At 39.4% G+C, this 17,073-nt stretch overlaps 2 protein-coding genes across 6 annotated transcripts in view; one reads left to right on the forward strand and one right to left on the reverse strand.

Moving 5' to 3' along the window:
* Positions 1–6: 6 nt before the first annotated feature.
* LOC103145607 (THO complex subunit 2-like) lies at positions 7–2,680 on the forward strand. Of its 2 annotated transcripts, none has more exons than XM_007563099.2 (6): positions 7–160; positions 326–392; positions 468–613; positions 816–886; positions 1,550–1,596; positions 1,680–2,680. In XM_007563099.2, exons 1-5 carry the CDS (start codon positions 11–13, stop codon positions 1,575–1,577), a joined length of 462 nt encoding a protein of 153 aa, XP_007563161.1. In that variant the 5' UTR covers positions 7–10; the 3' UTR covers positions 1,578–1,596; positions 1,680–2,680. The 2 variants fall into 2 exon arrangements, with proteins under 2 accessions (XP_007563161.1, XP_007563160.1); XM_007563098.2 differs by having other exon boundaries at positions 1,683–2,680.
* A 1,392-nt stretch (positions 2,681–4,072) lies between these two features.
* gria3a (glutamate receptor, ionotropic, AMPA 3a) overlaps positions 4,073–17,073 on the reverse strand; it is an 81,106-nt gene continuing 68,105 nt past the window's right edge. The window contains exons 11-14 of one of the 4 annotated variants that reach the window (XM_007563100.2): positions 16,253–16,500; positions 15,364–15,478; positions 6,721–6,969; positions 4,073–5,522 (exon numbers count right to left, since the gene is read on the reverse strand). In XM_007563100.2, coding sequence (XP_007563162.1) covers positions 6,724–6,969; positions 15,364–15,478; positions 16,253–16,500 — 609 coding nt within the window. In that variant the 3' untranslated portion in view covers positions 4,073–5,522; positions 6,721–6,723. Of the gene's footprint in view, positions 5,523–6,720; positions 6,970–9,290; positions 9,697–15,363; positions 15,479–16,252; positions 16,501–17,073 lie in introns of those variants that run through there. The other 3 variants (XM_007563101.2, XM_007563104.2, XM_016676966.1) reach the window with 3 other exon arrangements.

Genomic DNA, 17,073 nt, shown 5'->3' on the forward strand with positions numbered 1-17,073 from the left:
TGTTCTGTTCATGTGGGATTGTTTCCAGCAGCACATCAACTTTAATTCAGTTGCCCGGTCCAAGAGCAGAGAGAGGGAAGTGGAGAAGAAAGACACAGAGAGCGTACAAGGCCGATCCAAAGAGAAGAAGGAGGAAAAGGAACGGAAAGAGAGAAAACGAGTGAGCGCTTTACGCTTAAAACTACTGACCAGTTAGAGACCGGACGGGGAAGGCGGTTGTTCAGCTCAGAGACGCATTGAACTGCCACCAGCGGCAGAACATTTGAGCATTTTTAAGCGCAGCGATCCGTTCAGCGAACGCCTAACGTCGCCGCTTCTCTTTTAGGATCACGCCGTCAACGAGCGCGAGGCCAGCCAAGAGTCCAAGCGGAGGAAGGACGAGAACGGCACCAGTAAGCGCTTTCTGTCCGTCTCGAGTCGGCCACGGTGGGACGTGAAACGTGACGGCGGGATCGTTCTCTCCCCAGATTCCTCCAAAAACAGCCAGAGCACGAGTCCTTCATGCGACTCTCCTCTGACGCCGGAGAAGGAGAAGACCAAGAGATCCAAGTCCTCGAGCAAGGAGAAGGCCGAGTCCGTGAAAGCCGAACGAGCTTCTTCCGGAGGCAAGAAGGTCAGCCCGGCTTTCGTTACTACGGTGATGCTCATTACTTACCTGCGTTTGGCTAGCCTGTTAAGATGAAAACCCATACGTTTTATTTTGTTTGCATAAAAAAAAGGTCGTATGTGCAGATTTTCACGTTTGTGAAGTGAAAGAAAAATACTTTGGTTTCTTATTTGTTATTCGTAAAGCGAACCTTTAATTTGTCCTGCAGGAGTCCAGACATGAAAAGTCTGAGAAGAAGGAGAAGAGGGACAGCGCTGGAGGGAAGGAGGAGAAAAAGCAATATCCTTGAGTGAACAGTGACTTGAAAATCTTACCGGTAATCTTTTTTTTTTTTTTTTTTTTTTTTGACAAGTTGTACATTTTTGACACACACCGTCTCTTTACTTCGGCACCCTGATCTAAGCAGCCATAGTTTCCTCCGTTGCTCTGCGTGCCGTGTGTTTATGAATCCGTCTCGAGTTAACTTGGTTTTTCTTTTTGCTTCCATCCTGATATCAGTTATCGTGTTTTTACTTGGCCGTGTTGCTCAGGCCCAACGAGTGTTGCTGTGTACAGACAACAGAACTGGTTCACAGGTTCATCTTTTAACAGCTTCAAGCGTCTAGCTGAGGTCATTTTTCCAACCTGTGTGGTTATGTTGGGGTTTAACCGACCATGTTCTCTGCGACTCGAACCTGATCCCTGATGGGTGAAACGTTTTGCTCTGTGTATTGATAATTTGCCCACACTCTTTACACAAATCGGTGTTTTTGACTGTTTTTAAATGAACTTTTAGGAGACACTAATTAAAAAATGTTCAACGATGCCAAAGGAAGCAGTTCTGGTTCCCGCCTGAGCTTTTTTCCTCTGGATATCGACGGAGCACATTTTAGACAATCAATCGACAGTCCCTCGTTTTTTAAATTTTGCATTAAGTGATTCAGTTTCCCTTAACGATCACACTCATAAGTCGTCTGACAAGCACAGATAATGTGCACTAATCAGTGAAGGTAAGAGCCGTTCAGCTTCTTTCTCAATCAGCCGTCTTGCAGTCGCCTGATGCTCTTTGTTTCCTCCCCTCTCTGTGCTGCAGCAGAAATGGATAAGCTGTACTTTTATCTGCAAGACATCCACAACTCCACCTGTACCACTTTTTGACGTTCATTCTTATTTACGATTGTATTTTTCTTTACTTTTTTTTTTCTTCCCCCTCCCAATGCCTGTTGTTAGCTGTGGTTAATTCACGCATTACCCAATTATTCTTCCTGTTTCAGACGATAAACCAGCTGAATAAAATTTGTCTTCTTTTTTTATATATCTATATATATATACATTTATATATATAGATATATCTATCTATATATAAATATACATAAAATAGTTTGGGCACAAGGTGCGTAATCACAGTGTTATCCTACCAGAAATGTGGTTACTGTATGAAATGATCTTTTGGTAGCAAATGGTCATGGATTCAATAATCTCATGTTTGAAAACAGTTTTTTATTTTTGTTTTTGTACGATGTCGGGCCTTGCGTTTTTTGTTGGTTTTTTTTTTTGCTTGTTTTATTGGATATAACCTGCGTTTCCATACTCACTTACCTCATATCCTTTTTTGAGCTACTTAGATCCTTTTATTTATTTATCTTCACCTTTTAATCTAAGTAGGACAGCAAAGCATAAGTGAGGAAATAATACCTAGGACCAGTTTGTATATTGTGTACAATAATAAAAAAAAAAAAAAACATAACATGAAATTCGCATCATGTTATTTCATTCTTTTTGTTTTTATTTTATTTTTTTCCATGTCCCATGCAAGTTCTTCTGTGAATTTGTGTTAATCAGGTTTTTACATAATTTATAAAAAAAACAAACAAAACAGAAAAAAGAAAAAAAAAACAACAGAAAAATGTCGGTTCAACTTTGATTCAGATGTAGAATTGTAAAGAAAAATTCTGACGCTCTGTACTCCAAATGCAACCGTTTCAAAAATGACATTTGGAGATTTTATCTGCTGTACTCAATGAGTGTATGTTTTGTTTTTTAAGAAAAAAAAAATAAACTCAATAAATAATAGTTTTCTTAGTGTCACTTTAACACTGTGTCTGTCCTTTTTTCTCTCTCTTTAAGAATGTAAGCTGTGGATTAGAGAAGTTTGATAATCGGTATGAACGTTCAGCATTGTTTACGTTTGACTAATTGTGGAAGCCCAACAGTAATCGGGTCCGAGTGTGACTTTTAGAGCAGTGAAATTAAACCTTGCTTTGCTTAAAAACAATATATGATTGAACTTTACAAATGAGACTAAATGGTTCTTGACGTTTCAGTTTAGTTTACGTGTTTTCCTTTTACCATAGTTTAACTTTTTATGGGGTTTCTATTGGTTACTTGTCTTGCCTTAAGTTATTTCTAATCTGAAATAAATCCAAAACATTTTCTATACACTGCACATTCGCCACCACTAATATCGGTTTAATAGCGACTCGTATCACCTTTTGCCGTTTTCAACAAGCTTCAGGCAAAATTCTTGTAGAGTTCTTTATAACTGGTTTGTTTCCTGCTGTTGAACTGGCTTTTAAACATAAATAGTTCAGTTTGTTTTTTTTTTTGTTTTTTTCTCCTTTTAACAAGCTGTGAGTTGGAGACGCTCTGAAAGCTTCATAAAACCCAGTTTGCTGCAGATCTGTTTGGATCTTTATCAATATGAAACTATAAGTGTATTCAAGATTTAACCATCTGGAAATGGTCCATTGTTGCGTCGTGATGCTGCCACCACCATGTTTGACAGTGATCCCATTTCAAAAGCTTCACTTTTATTTGTCCAACATAATTTCTTATTGTGGCTCAACCAGGGCGATTCTGCCTCGGTCCGCATTGATCTACGGCTGGATTCGCTCTGTAGTCACACTGGTGTTGCTGCAGTTTCCACTTCATGAGAAACACGAGCCCAGGCTGCTTCACCTGAGGGCAACAATTTGGGACGGATGAAGTTTGAACATAAGTGGATGTTTGATGTCAAACGTGGATCTAAACTCGTTGAGTCGTCTAAAACGGGTTAGAGTGTGAACTAAACACACCGTCGGGTCGATGCCAGATAATTAAAACACTTTAAATGAGCCAAAAATAAAGCAGGAACCTTGGTGATGTCTGTAAGAAACGTATGTTTGGGGTGCAGTTTGATTAGAAACGTTCAACCAGTCATTAGTTTGACTGTATTTTTATGCTTGATGAAAGCTTTTAAACTTTGTGCAAACAGGGAAAGAAAATCCACAAGTACAGCACCAAAATCTTCTAATAAACCATCGGAAGCCCAAATTTAAGAAGCAGTCCCAGCAGACGAGTTCACGTTGCAGGATGATGTGCTCTCACTCTGCTTCCTTAAAGTTCCTCTTGTGTCTACAGCAATTCCTCGACCTCAATAATATTCACCTTTTAAAACACGTCAAGATTTGTAGTTTTAGAAAAGCAGTAGAAGAAAAATCCCAAAGCTGAATATAAATCTTCTTTTATTAAGGAAATGTAATAAAATCCTTTGTACAGGACCTCTACACAGAGGCTTGTGTCCATACATGCAACTCTCACGGTTGAGGTATCAATAAATTAACCCAAAAATACCCCCCCTCCCTAAAATCAAACTGGAATCAGTCATTTTAGAGCCGACTAAACCGGGTCCGTTTGGAGTTGCTATTTGATTAAACTACCACCAAATTCACATGCACTTTATGAAAAGGATGAGAAAGAGTTATCAAACAAGTGTAGGCGCAAATGGTTTGTAATGTCAGCCTCTCCCTGCGGACTGCAGAGTTTTAGTCGTACAAATGTTGGATTCGTCGCGCGGCCTCTGCGAAATGCACAGGAAGCTCATCGCGACCAAAAGAAGCTACGGCACAGCGCCGTTTACCAAAACTGTTTGATGAAACCGCACCTATACGAGAGCAGTGCTGACGTGTGTACAAAGTGTAAACCATGAGCTCTTTTAAAATCGACTTCAATGCTTTGTTACGTAAAACGGGCTCTTTTTTTTTCCTTTTCGTCTAAAGAGTTGGGAATTGTCTTGATCTCAGTAACGCGGCGCCAAGTTGAAAACAAGCCGACCTCTTCGGTAGAAATGTCTTCCCCCCCCCCCAAAAAAAGTGGCAGTTTTAAACAAATGACATACTTGATTTAAAACAAGCATCCTAGTAAATACAGAGTAGGTTGAATGTCCAGCAGGCTATGAAACAAACATCAGCCCAGCTGTTTCAGATGTACACAAGCATGACGTGTTGAAGTTGGAGTAAAAACAAAAACTGGTAGAAAATGCTGCCAGTTCAACTGATCCTTAGCCTTATTATTGTTACTGATGCTTGTCCTAAATGTTCCGACACTGGAAATATCCTTATAACACAAGAGAAGGACTTTACCTCACTAAACATAACATTTATCCAACTTAAGGTTTCACCACAAAAATATCTCTTTAAAGGATTTAAATTACTTAAGTACCTCAGGGATTTCATTGCAAACCATGGCTTTTTTTTTTTGTTTTTTTTTTGTCGTCTTCAAAATATAAAACAGTAATTACATCAGTCCATCTACATGAAGCCGTTTCTTATCCAATCGCCGCCATTTTTTTGTTGTTGTTTTGTTCTGTTTATCAAGTTAATTTAATTTAATCTGCATTGCCATGACGCCAAAATGCTCCTTAAGGCACAAAAAGAGGCAATTCCCATGTTCCCACAAACAGAAGTCCAGATGCGTGTGATTGCCCTCTGTCAGTGTGACGGTTCATAACCCCAAATGAGCACTTGTTGACTTGTTGGCTTGAGTCCAAGCTGATGACGAGGAAGGCGTCGCTTCCAGGATTGCCCACCTTGGAGGGGTGGAGGGTTGTCGGGGTCATGGGTCACGTGTCGGAGTGGCTCTTTCTATCCTTTATGCACCAGTGGGGCTTAAGAATCACCTGCGAAACAGAAAAACCACGCAGGTCATTTGAGCACCTCAGATTCCCAGCTGCTACAATTTGGAGGGATGATCGTTTCGATTTAGTTGAGAGGCGACAAATCAAGGAAAATAATCTAAAAGTGGTGAGTGTCGGCTGTTGTACATTAGTATTACAATGGAAAAGGTTGAAATCTTCTAATTAAAAGTTACCAATCTGTATTACTAGCAGACAAAACAGGTCAGTTCTGACCTATATATTGTTTTATACCAGGATTTTAAACCGGAGCTGTTTAGAAGCCAGAGAAGAAGAACAAATGCCCACATTTCATTAAATGACATTAGACCTTCTCACAATGTATATGACGGAGAAACATCATTGCAGAGCTGATGCAGAGATTCTCTGTTCGACTGCACAACCACCACTACTCCTAACAAACACAATGAGCTGTTTACACTCCTGCACCAGTTTCCATATTTCCATGAATAGTCTATTTTTGGACAAATATTCAAAATGAACAATGTGTACAGTTTTGGTACTTTGTTCTATTTCTGTCATCATCTGCACAACTGTGCAGTTTTTCTTGTTATCAATGTGTTTCCATTTGCTTGTCATGTTGCTTCATCAACAACAAGCAGATGTTTCTTCCTTTCTCCACTGTGGAACAAATAAATAATTATAATGGTTCGTTTTATTTTTGGGCACCTTTAGACACTTGAGGACAAGAAGTACAGAACAAACAAAGACAATTCTGTTATATTCTATTTTACAAATAAACCTAAGGACCCACAGACACTGAGAACAAAGGAATCTGTTTAATGTTCAGATTTTTCTAGCAAAAAGGAGCTAATATAAGTTTGTGGCAATGCCTGCTAGATAAATGTTTTCTTCTTAAATATTAGGAAAACTGTGTAAAGCCTGGAAAAGTGTGTAAATTTAAAAATGATAAATTTAATGCAAACTCTGAAGCTCTTAACATCACCATTCCCCGTAGTGAAATACAGCAGAGGAACACAACATCATGCTGTGAGCGCGTTTTTCATCCGCTTCTAAATGAAACCTTGATGCGGGACTCTCCTTGGAAGAAAACCCAAATCTGTTAGATCCTGTTAAAAGTTTGAAACTCTCCAGAGTTGCAGGTTCCACAACTGATCAATCGCACAGAGACCCACCTGCTGGTTACTCTGCTGGTGAATGTGAGAAACGACGGGTGACCTACCCTTTAGATTTTCACGCTCTCCGTCCCGTAGACGTTGTAGCCTTCACGGTATGTGGCAAAATTCTGGGCGTTTGCTGGGGGGGCTGGCTTAAAGTTTTGGGCGTTCTTCGCCAGCTTGAGTTTTTTTGTTTCCTGCCGTGACTTATAGCAGAACTCTATCAAAGCAACGGTCATAGCCAAGCCGAGCCCCCCGACCAGAATATAGAAGACGCCTGCCACGTTGCTCAGGCTCAATGCACTTGTCTTGTCCTGGGGGAGGTACAGACCACCATTAAGGGGTTTTAAACGGACACTGAGAGGCACAAAACCAACATGAACACTGCTACTCTATCACTAGCAGTTACTCTGAGGAGGTCGCTAAATGTGTGTATAGACATCCTGAAGCCTAATCTGACTAAAAACAGTACATCTACAGACCTCCTCCTCTTAATCAAAATAAAAAAGGAAAAAAAAAATCCCTGACAAGGTGAATGTAGAGAGACTTGTCGACTATCCTGCTTTGCGGTCTCTTTACGAGGCCACACATAGAGGAAGGCGGTCGTGGTCGTACAGGTCTACAGATTAGCTTCAGTTCACTACCATAGCTGCTGAACTCAACCTTGACAACACTGCATCTGTACAGTCAGAGTAGCAAGCTGTAAGAAAGGAGAACTGAACCATTTTGCTGCTTTTAAAAGCCAAACGGTAAGATTGAAATTCATTTCTGCAAGTGTCACCATTTGCATTGAAACCCAATGGAACGGTTCCAAAACCAGTTAAATCTGCTTTTATGTGGTAAAAGTCAGATTACTTTTGTATACAAACTAGTTATTTTATAATTGAAAATGCATTAAAAAAAAAAAAGTTTGTTACTCTGACAATCCATCATGACCATTAAATACCCCCCTGGCCACTTACTTGCTATTTAAGGGTCACTTTGGTTTTGTCAGGGCAACAATGGCTTTTTCTGTGTTCAAAAAAGGGCAGCTGCACAAAATGCAGAAAAAGAAAGAATTTAACTTATTTTTTCTTTTTCTATAACATAATGATTGTTGAAAATAGCTTGAAGAAATTTTTAGCAACATATCAAAAAGAAGAGACAGGCTAAAAAAATGGTCCTTCATTTCACAAACTGCGTTTTATCAGAGTAACAAAGTTGCTGCCTTTCTTCCTGATTTATTCATAAATACCAGAGGCAGCTCAGTGAAGCATTAGTGTGCAAATACACATGAGGCTGCATTGCAGAACTATGTTTGGTGACAGTTGTGTCATTGGCAAAGGACCAATCCAAATCACTGAAATCAGGTGTTTCAGTCCCTCCCAGATTGATAAAATCAAACATCTAGATATGCAGACTAATTCTACAAGCATTTGGGAACAGATGGGTTGTTCTCTGAAGTTCAGTAAATCCCATCATGGTAGTCTAATTGGATGTGAGGTTAGGGCTTTGGTGAATTTCCTCTTCTTGACAGGCAGAAGTCGACTGCTAGTGTAGAGTAAAGAACTTCATGGACCAACAGCTGCATCCAAACTTGGTCTACATCCAAGTGGAAAGCAAAGAGTCGTGTCATTGGGTGGATGACAACTTAGGTTTTTTGGATGCTGTGTAAATGTCCATTTACTAGAGCAGTGGAGAAAGTTTCCAACGAAAAGGGGCTCCTAATGCTTTACCACACCAAGACATTTTGGAGAGTTTTAGGCTAGCTTAGGGGGGAACAGTTTGGAGATGGTCTCTGCCTCTTCCAAAGCAACTACACCCGGGGTTTCAACGACAAGAAAACACTCAACTGGAAAGTTTAAGCAGAAGGTCTTTCTGTTAATTTTATGTAATTTGTGCCATGTTAAGTCTTTCTAACTGAGGACAAATACAACTTTAAAGAGAAAATTGGCAGAAATTCTAAGAAAATCTCTCAAATATGTTGAAGTTTCAGTCAACTAGGCAAGGTCCATAAAGACATAAATGAGTAAGGATTTTATGGAAGAACTTGATTTGAGTCCTGACACTAACCCAACAGTGTCAGGATCTTGGGCCAGGCCCTTTTGTCCAACATCAGTGTTTGACCTCGCAACTGTACCTTTGAAAAAACGGTTAAAGCTAGATTCTCTCACCTAACGTTTTACCTGCCTGAGCTGGAGTGATATGAACCCACGTTCTTGTTTCGTGGAGTGTTTCAGTTGTGATCTTTTCACACATAAAATACCCCAGTTATAAAAAAAAAATCTCACTGCTTAGAGGAAGGATTTTTTTTTTTTGATAGATCCACATCTGTAGGAATAAGCATATCCAAAAATCTGTGCCCCATCTTTGATGCCACCCTGGGCAACCACCGCCATCCTCCATATTGAAAATACCACTAAACATTACTTGTCCTTCTTTTTATAAAACATGTTGCTATGTTAATTACTTGTAATTATAATGAATTTCTGGTTTTAGTTCAGTTTTGGAACATTCTGCACAGCAGCCCAAGTTTTTTTTTTCTTCCTTTTTTTGTCAAAGGGTTTAACAACAACTCCACATACAAATGAATAAGACCAACAGCAAACTAAATTTCAATAGCAGTTTGGATGAGAAACAGCAGTATAATGGTTTCAGTTCTTGTCGTTAAACTTTTTAAGAGTTTAATGGGGTGAATACAAACTGTGTGTAATCATGCTGCAGTTTTATGTGTCTGCACAGAGAGGTAATGGCGTGGAGTTAAAAGTAAAGCATCAATGCCCTGTTGTGTAAATACCCTAAGCTGCAGTGTGTGAAGGTAATCTAGTCTCCATGACTGTGTTTCATGCCAACATGTCTGAGGATGTATGCGCTACATGTCTGCATATGAACAGTGAAGGTAAAATGCATTTTTGCCATCAGTATAAGAAGACCTGCAGCGACTGACCTTACTTCCAGAGTCCTTGGTTCCACATTCACCCTTATCGTACCACCATTTGTTTTTCAGCTTGTCTAAGATGCCTTGTTCACTGAGTTTCAATACTGCAAGGTTTACAGGAGTTCTTCACGTGGGAAATAACATAAATAACATTGTAATATGTTATTTTATGTTATTCAACTTCTTTAAACTACTTTATACTGTACAAAGCGATAGAGTAGGGTCCTGGCCAACATGTCACAGATAGCAAGCAGCACTACATCGTATAGCAATAAAAGACTTTCACCATCCATGGCTAAACCTAGCATGCCAGACCCCACCTGTATCGCTTTGAGTAATCGGCACACACTGATCACAAGAACAGAAGAGATTAAAACTGTGCAGAATAAAGCAGCTGCTGCGTAGCTTTCAAAGAATGAAGGAGAAACAGAGGCAATGATTGCTGAGAGCACTTCTTTTTTTTGGCTGTTTGGTCGCCTTTTGTTGGCGTTTGGCAAAGTGGATCTAACAGGAACCCTTTCCTGACTAACAGACGATAACAGCAGTCCGATAATTACATAAACACCGACTGAGATTAATGTCTCGCAGATTGACCCGTGTAAAAGGGCGAGCGGCCCCCAAAGGAGTTCTACAAATTTGGGGTTTGGTTTGCTCTTCAGACCGAATCGTCTGCCGCTCCACAATGGACAGAGACGCCGACGACGCGAAGCTCTACGCTTGAAGCCAGATGTCAGACGTCAACTTGTTCTGCGAGACATTACGCTCGAGTTTCAACTGCTCCATTTCCAAGCTTATTTCCTCTCAGAAAAGGTTCCGGTGTCTATAATCTCAAATCAAATATATTGTATTCACCACTGTGTTCCTGCAGTCGAACAGATAGAGCCTGTTTTGTAATGGAAATTGAAAGGGGAAGGGAGGGTTGGCGTTTCGTCCTGGTTTCCAGTCAGAAGAAAGAAAAGTTAATCTATGACAGTTTTGTTGGGGCATATTTTCACAGCAGCAGACAGAATTTAAAGAACAAAGTGAAATATTACTCTCAGCTCTTCACATGTTATTCAAAGTAAGAGGAGTTTTTAGGTAGTCTTTAATGAGTTATCTGAATCAAGAAATTTGTATGCAAGACTGTAAGTAGGGCATTTTGTAGCTGGAGACATTTTTGGATTATGATTCATGAAAATGTACTTAAACAAGGATTCCTGCGAAGCTTTGAAAAATCTGCAAAATATGTAGTTTGAATATACATTTTCATATTTATTACAGCTCTATTCTTTTCAGTTTTCCCATCCACCTCTCTCCATACAAAACCATTTTCTACCCACATACATCATCACTGGATATCAGTTTATGTCTTCAAATAGTTTGAATTTAGATTAAATGTGGACATAAATAATGCCATTGAGTATAATTTAATTGAACATTATTTTCTAAAAATTTCATATTACACCACCCAGGCTTCCAATGATTATTAGCCAGTTGAGGTTTATTAAAAATGACAGACTGGAAACTCTGATCAAACCAAAACACGTCTGAGCGACTTCTTGCTGGGAGGCATCATCTGACGGACTCACATAACTACATTTCCTGTGAGTAGACCACCAGCAGATTATAAAACACTGCCATAAATCATCAGGTGTCAAAGTTGGTATTAAGAATACCCCCGTGCCCCCCAAAAAAAATTAATCGTAAGAACTGATTCAAGATCAGCACAGCGGACAGATTCTTTTTGGACCTGAAAAAAGTTTGGTACAAAATGACCCAATTTACAGTATGACAATATGAAATGGCAAAGGGAAGAAATGAGAAGAATCGTCAGATTTTCCATGACTTAAAATGTCTTTTTAAAATCCACATCAGTTGGATCAATTCATTTTAGACTGAACCAGATCAGCAAAACGACCCAAAATAGCCATTTTTAACAGGAAAATTTGTATAAGTGTATTAAAGGGGAGCATTAAAAAAAAAAACATCTCAGCAGCTGTCAGTTATTGGTATACTCTACAACATTTTTATATTTACTTTTTTTTTTACAACATTCCTCTTTCTGATTTTCATACTATGGTTAATGGATTCAGTTTAAGCTTTGACTGATGAAACTTTTTAAGACATCAGTGTGCCGTCTGTTATGTCACTGTTATGTCACTTACACAAAATATACATTATTATTCTAATTATTGATATAATTAGAATTAATTAACCTAATCATGGCTATAAAAGTCTGCAAAAAGTATCATTTTGCAACCCCCTGACCAGTTTGAATGCATTCAAAACCCTGAATCATATTGTTTATTTTGGGAAAATTTTATAAGTAAAAAAAAAAAATATATTTTTTATTTATTTAAAGTTTTACTTTTTACTGATGTGTCTGCAAACAGATTCCAGGTTCAACTAATAACGAAAACCATTAGAAGAGAAAATATGACAAACACCTGTGCAAAATATCGTGATGGGAAAAAAACCTGACATTTTTATGTGAAGGCTGCATTTCCTTTGTCTTCTTTTATTTTATTTTGAGGATGGCTGGATTACATCATATAAAATCTAAGAGCCAAAAAGAGCACATTTGTTGCTGTGTGTTTTGACGCAAGAATGTCAAATCATGACTTTACCTTCCAGTCTGTCTGCAAAACAGGAACGCGGGAAGGGGGACAATGGAGTCCGGAAACACTGAAGATCATTCGCACAAACACAAAACTGCTCATGCAGACAAAACGACGACTCAAAATCACAAAACCATGAGGACGAATGAGCACACAGGAGAGTACGGGACATGTTTCAAAATTATTAGCTTTAAAGACGGACAGAAACAGGATTTTAAGCGTTCTGTCTGGATTCCGCTTTTTCCTTGCGTAGCTTTTGGGTTTGCTTTGGCGCCAGTGGTCGTTACATACAATATATTTTGCTTTCCTTCCTACACAACACGCACGGTTTTCTGAAAGCGAAATAAGGAAACGGAAACGTGGCAGTCGCATGTGGTACTGTTTGACTGATCGTCTCGTCTCCTTCCAACCATGCCTGAAAAGCGCTGAGCCGAGCAAGAGGAGGAAGGCGTCTTTGTGTTATTCTCTGGTAGCTTCCACGCCCTGCTCACTCAGAAGTGGATATCGACAGAAAATGACAGCAAAGTCGCCCTGCTCTCCTCTTTGATGGTACTGCTGCCGTGATGCAAGCTGGAGAGCAGACATGAACGCAGAGGTACCACAGTACGGCGTCTAAAACAGGAGGGCGGGGGGTTTCGTATCGTCAAAATGACTCTGATGTAGGAAAAGATCTGAGGTGCTCTGCAGGGCCGAGCTCATGTACGGCATCAAGCTACTAAATCTAAGAAATGCTCGCAGCATGACAAATGAAAAAACAAAAAAGAAAGAAAAAAAAAATCACAAAAATAGAAGCTCATCTTTAACATTAAATGTCAGAAAATATGAAATTTAAATTACAGGAGTTATTTGCTCATTTCGACATTTATTGGCACATCTCAATGAATTAGAGGATCATGAAAAAGTTATTTAATTAATAATGTAAAAAAAAATGCTTTTATGTAAGACATAATAGCTCTACAAAATATTTTACAACGGAAACGTCAGCCTACTAAAAAGTGTGTCCTACAGAAGAGGTGTCCGAAGTGTGGCTCGGGAGCTGTTTGTGGCCCTTGAAATTATTTTGTTTGGCCCCGATCACATGGAAAGAATGGTACAAAATTGGTGGAAAAAAATAGAAAACAATTAACGACCAAAAATAGTCTGGTTTTCTTTTCTTTTTTTTTTCAATAAGGCAACATTTTGAAGTCCTATTTATTTTTTGGATATTTAATGATGTACAGATTTCATTTTTAAAAATTACATTTTAACAAGTAAAATAAAGAAAAAGCACAGACTATTTTTTTTTTTTATTTAATCTATTTTTTGGCCCACCAGTAAATTAAATTTGTCAGTTTTGTAAAACGTCTGGGCACCCCGTCCTACAGCATAAGCACCAGATTCTTGATCTGGGCTCCTTTAGCCTGAATTGCTGCATCAGAGTGATGCTGCCAGTCAGTCTGTGGCTCTGCTGAAGAGTTAATATTGGTCATCAGCTCATCTGCATTGTTGGGTTTGGTGTCTCTCATCTTCCTCTTAGTTTCTCTGTGGGGTTCAGGTCAGGAGACATGGTAGGTCAGTCATGCTCAGTGATATCATGGCCATCAAAGAAGGTTTCAGTTGTGAGAAGCTGCTCTAAAATGTCCTGTGCTGAATTTGGACTTGATAAAAACCCGGTGGACGACCGCCAGCAGATGGCGTGGTTTCTCCACATCATAATCGACTGTGGAAACTTCACACTGGACGTCAAGCAACGTGGATTCTGTTCCTCTCTGCTGGACCTTGATTTTCAAATCAAATACAACATTTATTTTCATCTGAAAAGAGAACCTCTGAAAGAGAATCAAGTCCTTATGTCTCCTCAGTTGGTTTAAGAGGCTGCTAACATGGTCGCTGGTTCAAAAGTGGCATTTTGTTAATATTTTTGTGGCACTATTGGCATTAATTCAAAGTAATCCAGACAATAAACAGGCTCAGAGAGAAAGTGGCAAGATGGAGCAATTACATCAAGAATAAAAACCTCAATAGAGTGAAGATCTGACACATCTTGAAAACATCTCCCAAACTCATGAATGGACTTTGTTTCACAACCTGCTAAAGGCTTGTTTGCTGCCACATTTTGTTCTTCCACACAACTTTCAATAGCCATGCTTGGACACTGATTGTTTTCTAGTTCTTAAATGTCCATTTTTCATCAGTTCTATGTAATATTCAGATCAAAATTAACAGGAATAAATATTTGAAATATATTCGGTAATTCTGTGCATAGCAAATTTAACAAGCATTGTGGTGTCCCTTTTTATTTAAGTTAGTGAATTAATAATGTTATCAATGATTCTCCGATTCATTAAGATGTACCAGTGTCACAAAAAAACTCAACTTAAAACGAGTCATGTGTCATTTTGGGCTTTTTGCCGGATAGGATAAGTTAGCAAAGGTTGCATAGACTCACAGTTTTCAGTTGCTAACCATATTTGGAGACAACATCTTACTGACAAGAGGATAATCAAATCATGTCCCTTCATACCCCTCTGGTAGTTCTCTTTACTACAGCAAGTTCTTACCCTCACCACCCAGGTGAGGGTGGCCATGGAACGACTTTTACTGGTCTTAGATCCAGACCAAGCAAAAGGTGGGAAGATGTTAGAGGAAATTAAAACAAATAATAAAATAAAGACAAAAATAAAGTTTGTCCTGTTAGTCGTCACTCTGTCATTAGAATTCTCACGTTTGCCTGAGATGCTTAGTCCCCTCAAGACAACGCTGTTTCCCGTGCCTGCCCTAAACTCTGAGGCGGCAGATCGGAGAGTGGATTCCTACCGCCGTTCATCACATAGAGACATGTAGAGACTTCCTGATTGGCCTGTGGGTATGAAAAACAGAGGAAAACGTCGTTTCTGCCTTTCATAACCACAGGTCAAGCTGCTACTCAGTCACAAGCACTGCATATAGTACTTTTACATCACAGAACTTCAGGTTTTCTCACATACTTTTTTTTTTCCTCCTCCATTAGCCAAGTAAAGGGTTCCCACATGATCACAGCTGTAGATTAAAGGATGACTAAAACAACCTTCTTAGGCTGTTTTTTTATTTTTTTAATCTTTTTTAAATCAGTTACATGTCAGCGGGCGCTTGGCCCCTGATTCTGCAGTCAGTGACGACAGCCTTGCCGATTACTCTGTTCTAGGATACCCGATTTTGGTGACATCGAGGCTGACCTTAGAGTCACCTCCCCCGCTGCCGCACTCTCCCTTGTCGTACCACCATTTGTTTTTCAATTTGTCCAAGAGGCCTTGCTCATTCAGTTTTAACACTGCCAGGTTAACAGCATTTCTTGAAACGATAAAACATAGCTTGTAAGAAAATGAACAGGTCCGTGAGAAATCTAATATGAAATAATTAGTAGGAAATAGTGATCAATATCAATGGTTCAGAAGGGTAGCACGGGAGGGACAAATTGGTAAAAGAGTTCCACAGGAGTGGAGGGATAAAAAGCACTTTTACAGCAAAACGAAATGTTAAATATTAGAGAGGTGGCATGGAGGGTTACATTGCTTGTAACTGAAGTGTGCGGGATGGGGACATTCTGTCATTGTTGAAGTAAGTATAAAAAAATAAAAAAAAACATCCAGCATGCAGCTTAACATTCATCACAACTGACAGACCAACATGTAAAACTAGCAAAAATGACTCGGGAATAAATCAGAGTTAAAGTAGGGGTAATGCAAAAAATAAATAAATAAATAAATAAAAGGAGCACCACAGACAACAAGGAGGAGGAGAGCTTGTAGGAGAAACTGAAAGAACAATCAAGAGGAGGTGGAGTTGCACACTGACATCCAAGTGGAGACACAGAAAGTGAGTCATATACCATAACGTTTCGGAACAAAACAATAAAAACGACACAGTCAAACCAGAAACATAGGACAAGACAATAAATGTGTTGATTCAATTCAGATAACCCATAATACTGTTCACCTAGAGATGCACTTGGAAACAAAATAGAAGAATTAAGGAGTGAAGGAAGAAGAGTATGACAAAAGGAAACATCAGGGTAGGTGGAATACTATAACAACAAAGAGGATATTGTTATATTATCCCACCCACCTTAATGCTGAGCTTTTAGGTGTGGCCACACCGTAGCCCTTAGAGTCGAGGTTGCCGCCCACTTTCATGGTGTCGCAGGGCTTCCGCTGCTCTATGTACTCGTTCATTGTGGATTCGAGCAGAAAGGCAAACTTGCCCTTCGACTTCCGGACCCGGGAGACCCCGTCCGGTGTCGTCTTGACAAACACGGTGGGTTCGGCCGATTTCATGTACGACCACATTTTCTCATAAACGGCTATTTTGGAGCGCTGCATTCAAAGGAAGAAGGAGAGAAGAGAGCGGAGGTTTAGTTGACGTCAGGCATGAAAACTCACACAAATCTGCTGGAGACAAGAGCTGTCATTCAAAGTTATCACAAAAATATAGAAACTATTTATAGAAGGGATAACTTAACCTAAGAAGAGCATAAAAAACGTCTGTTTAAATAATGGATAGAGTCATTTTTGCCGTGCTACTAACGTTGCTAACACCGTTAGCACCATAGACATAAGAATAGACCCCGCATTGGCTGCTCCGGCGCAGGAAATACGGCGGCCATCTTGGAGCGGTCGTCCCTCCTACTTTGCTCAATAAAAACAGCAGAAGATGCCTCAGCACTGAGGGATATTGTTGTTCCGATCGATGGACTATTGATGTGAGGGCTCCACAGACAACATTTCACAAGTAAGATGGACATATTATTGTGTATATTTTGTGATTAGAATATTACTTTACTGTATTTATGTCCACCGGCGAGATACCAGCTAATATTAGCTACAGTGCTTGGTGTAATACGGCCCCCACTATGAAGGGTAACTGAGATTCCGTAAATCTAAAAAAAT

This window comes from Poecilia formosa, unplaced genomic scaffold (assembly GCF_000485575.1).
Source record: "Poecilia formosa unplaced genomic scaffold, Poecilia_formosa-5.1.2 Scaffold145, whole genome shotgun sequence".
Classification (NCBI taxonomy): Eukaryota; Metazoa; Chordata; class Actinopteri; order Cyprinodontiformes; family Poeciliidae; genus Poecilia; species Poecilia formosa.

Excerpts from the sequence above, each read along its gene's own strand:
- LOC103145607 (XM_007563099.2), top strand. The coding sequence starts at position 11 with ATGTGGGATTGTTTCCAGCAGCACATCAACTTTAATTCAGTTGCCCGG. Across the intron at positions 393-467 it reads GAAGGACGAGAACGGCACCA|ATTCCTCCAAAAACAGCCAG; the intron begins GTAAGCGCTTTC and ends TTCTCTCCCCAG. Across the intron at positions 614-815 it reads CTTCTTCCGGAGGCAAGAAG|GAGTCCAGACATGAAAAGTC; the intron begins GTCAGCCCGGCT and ends TTTGTCCTGCAG.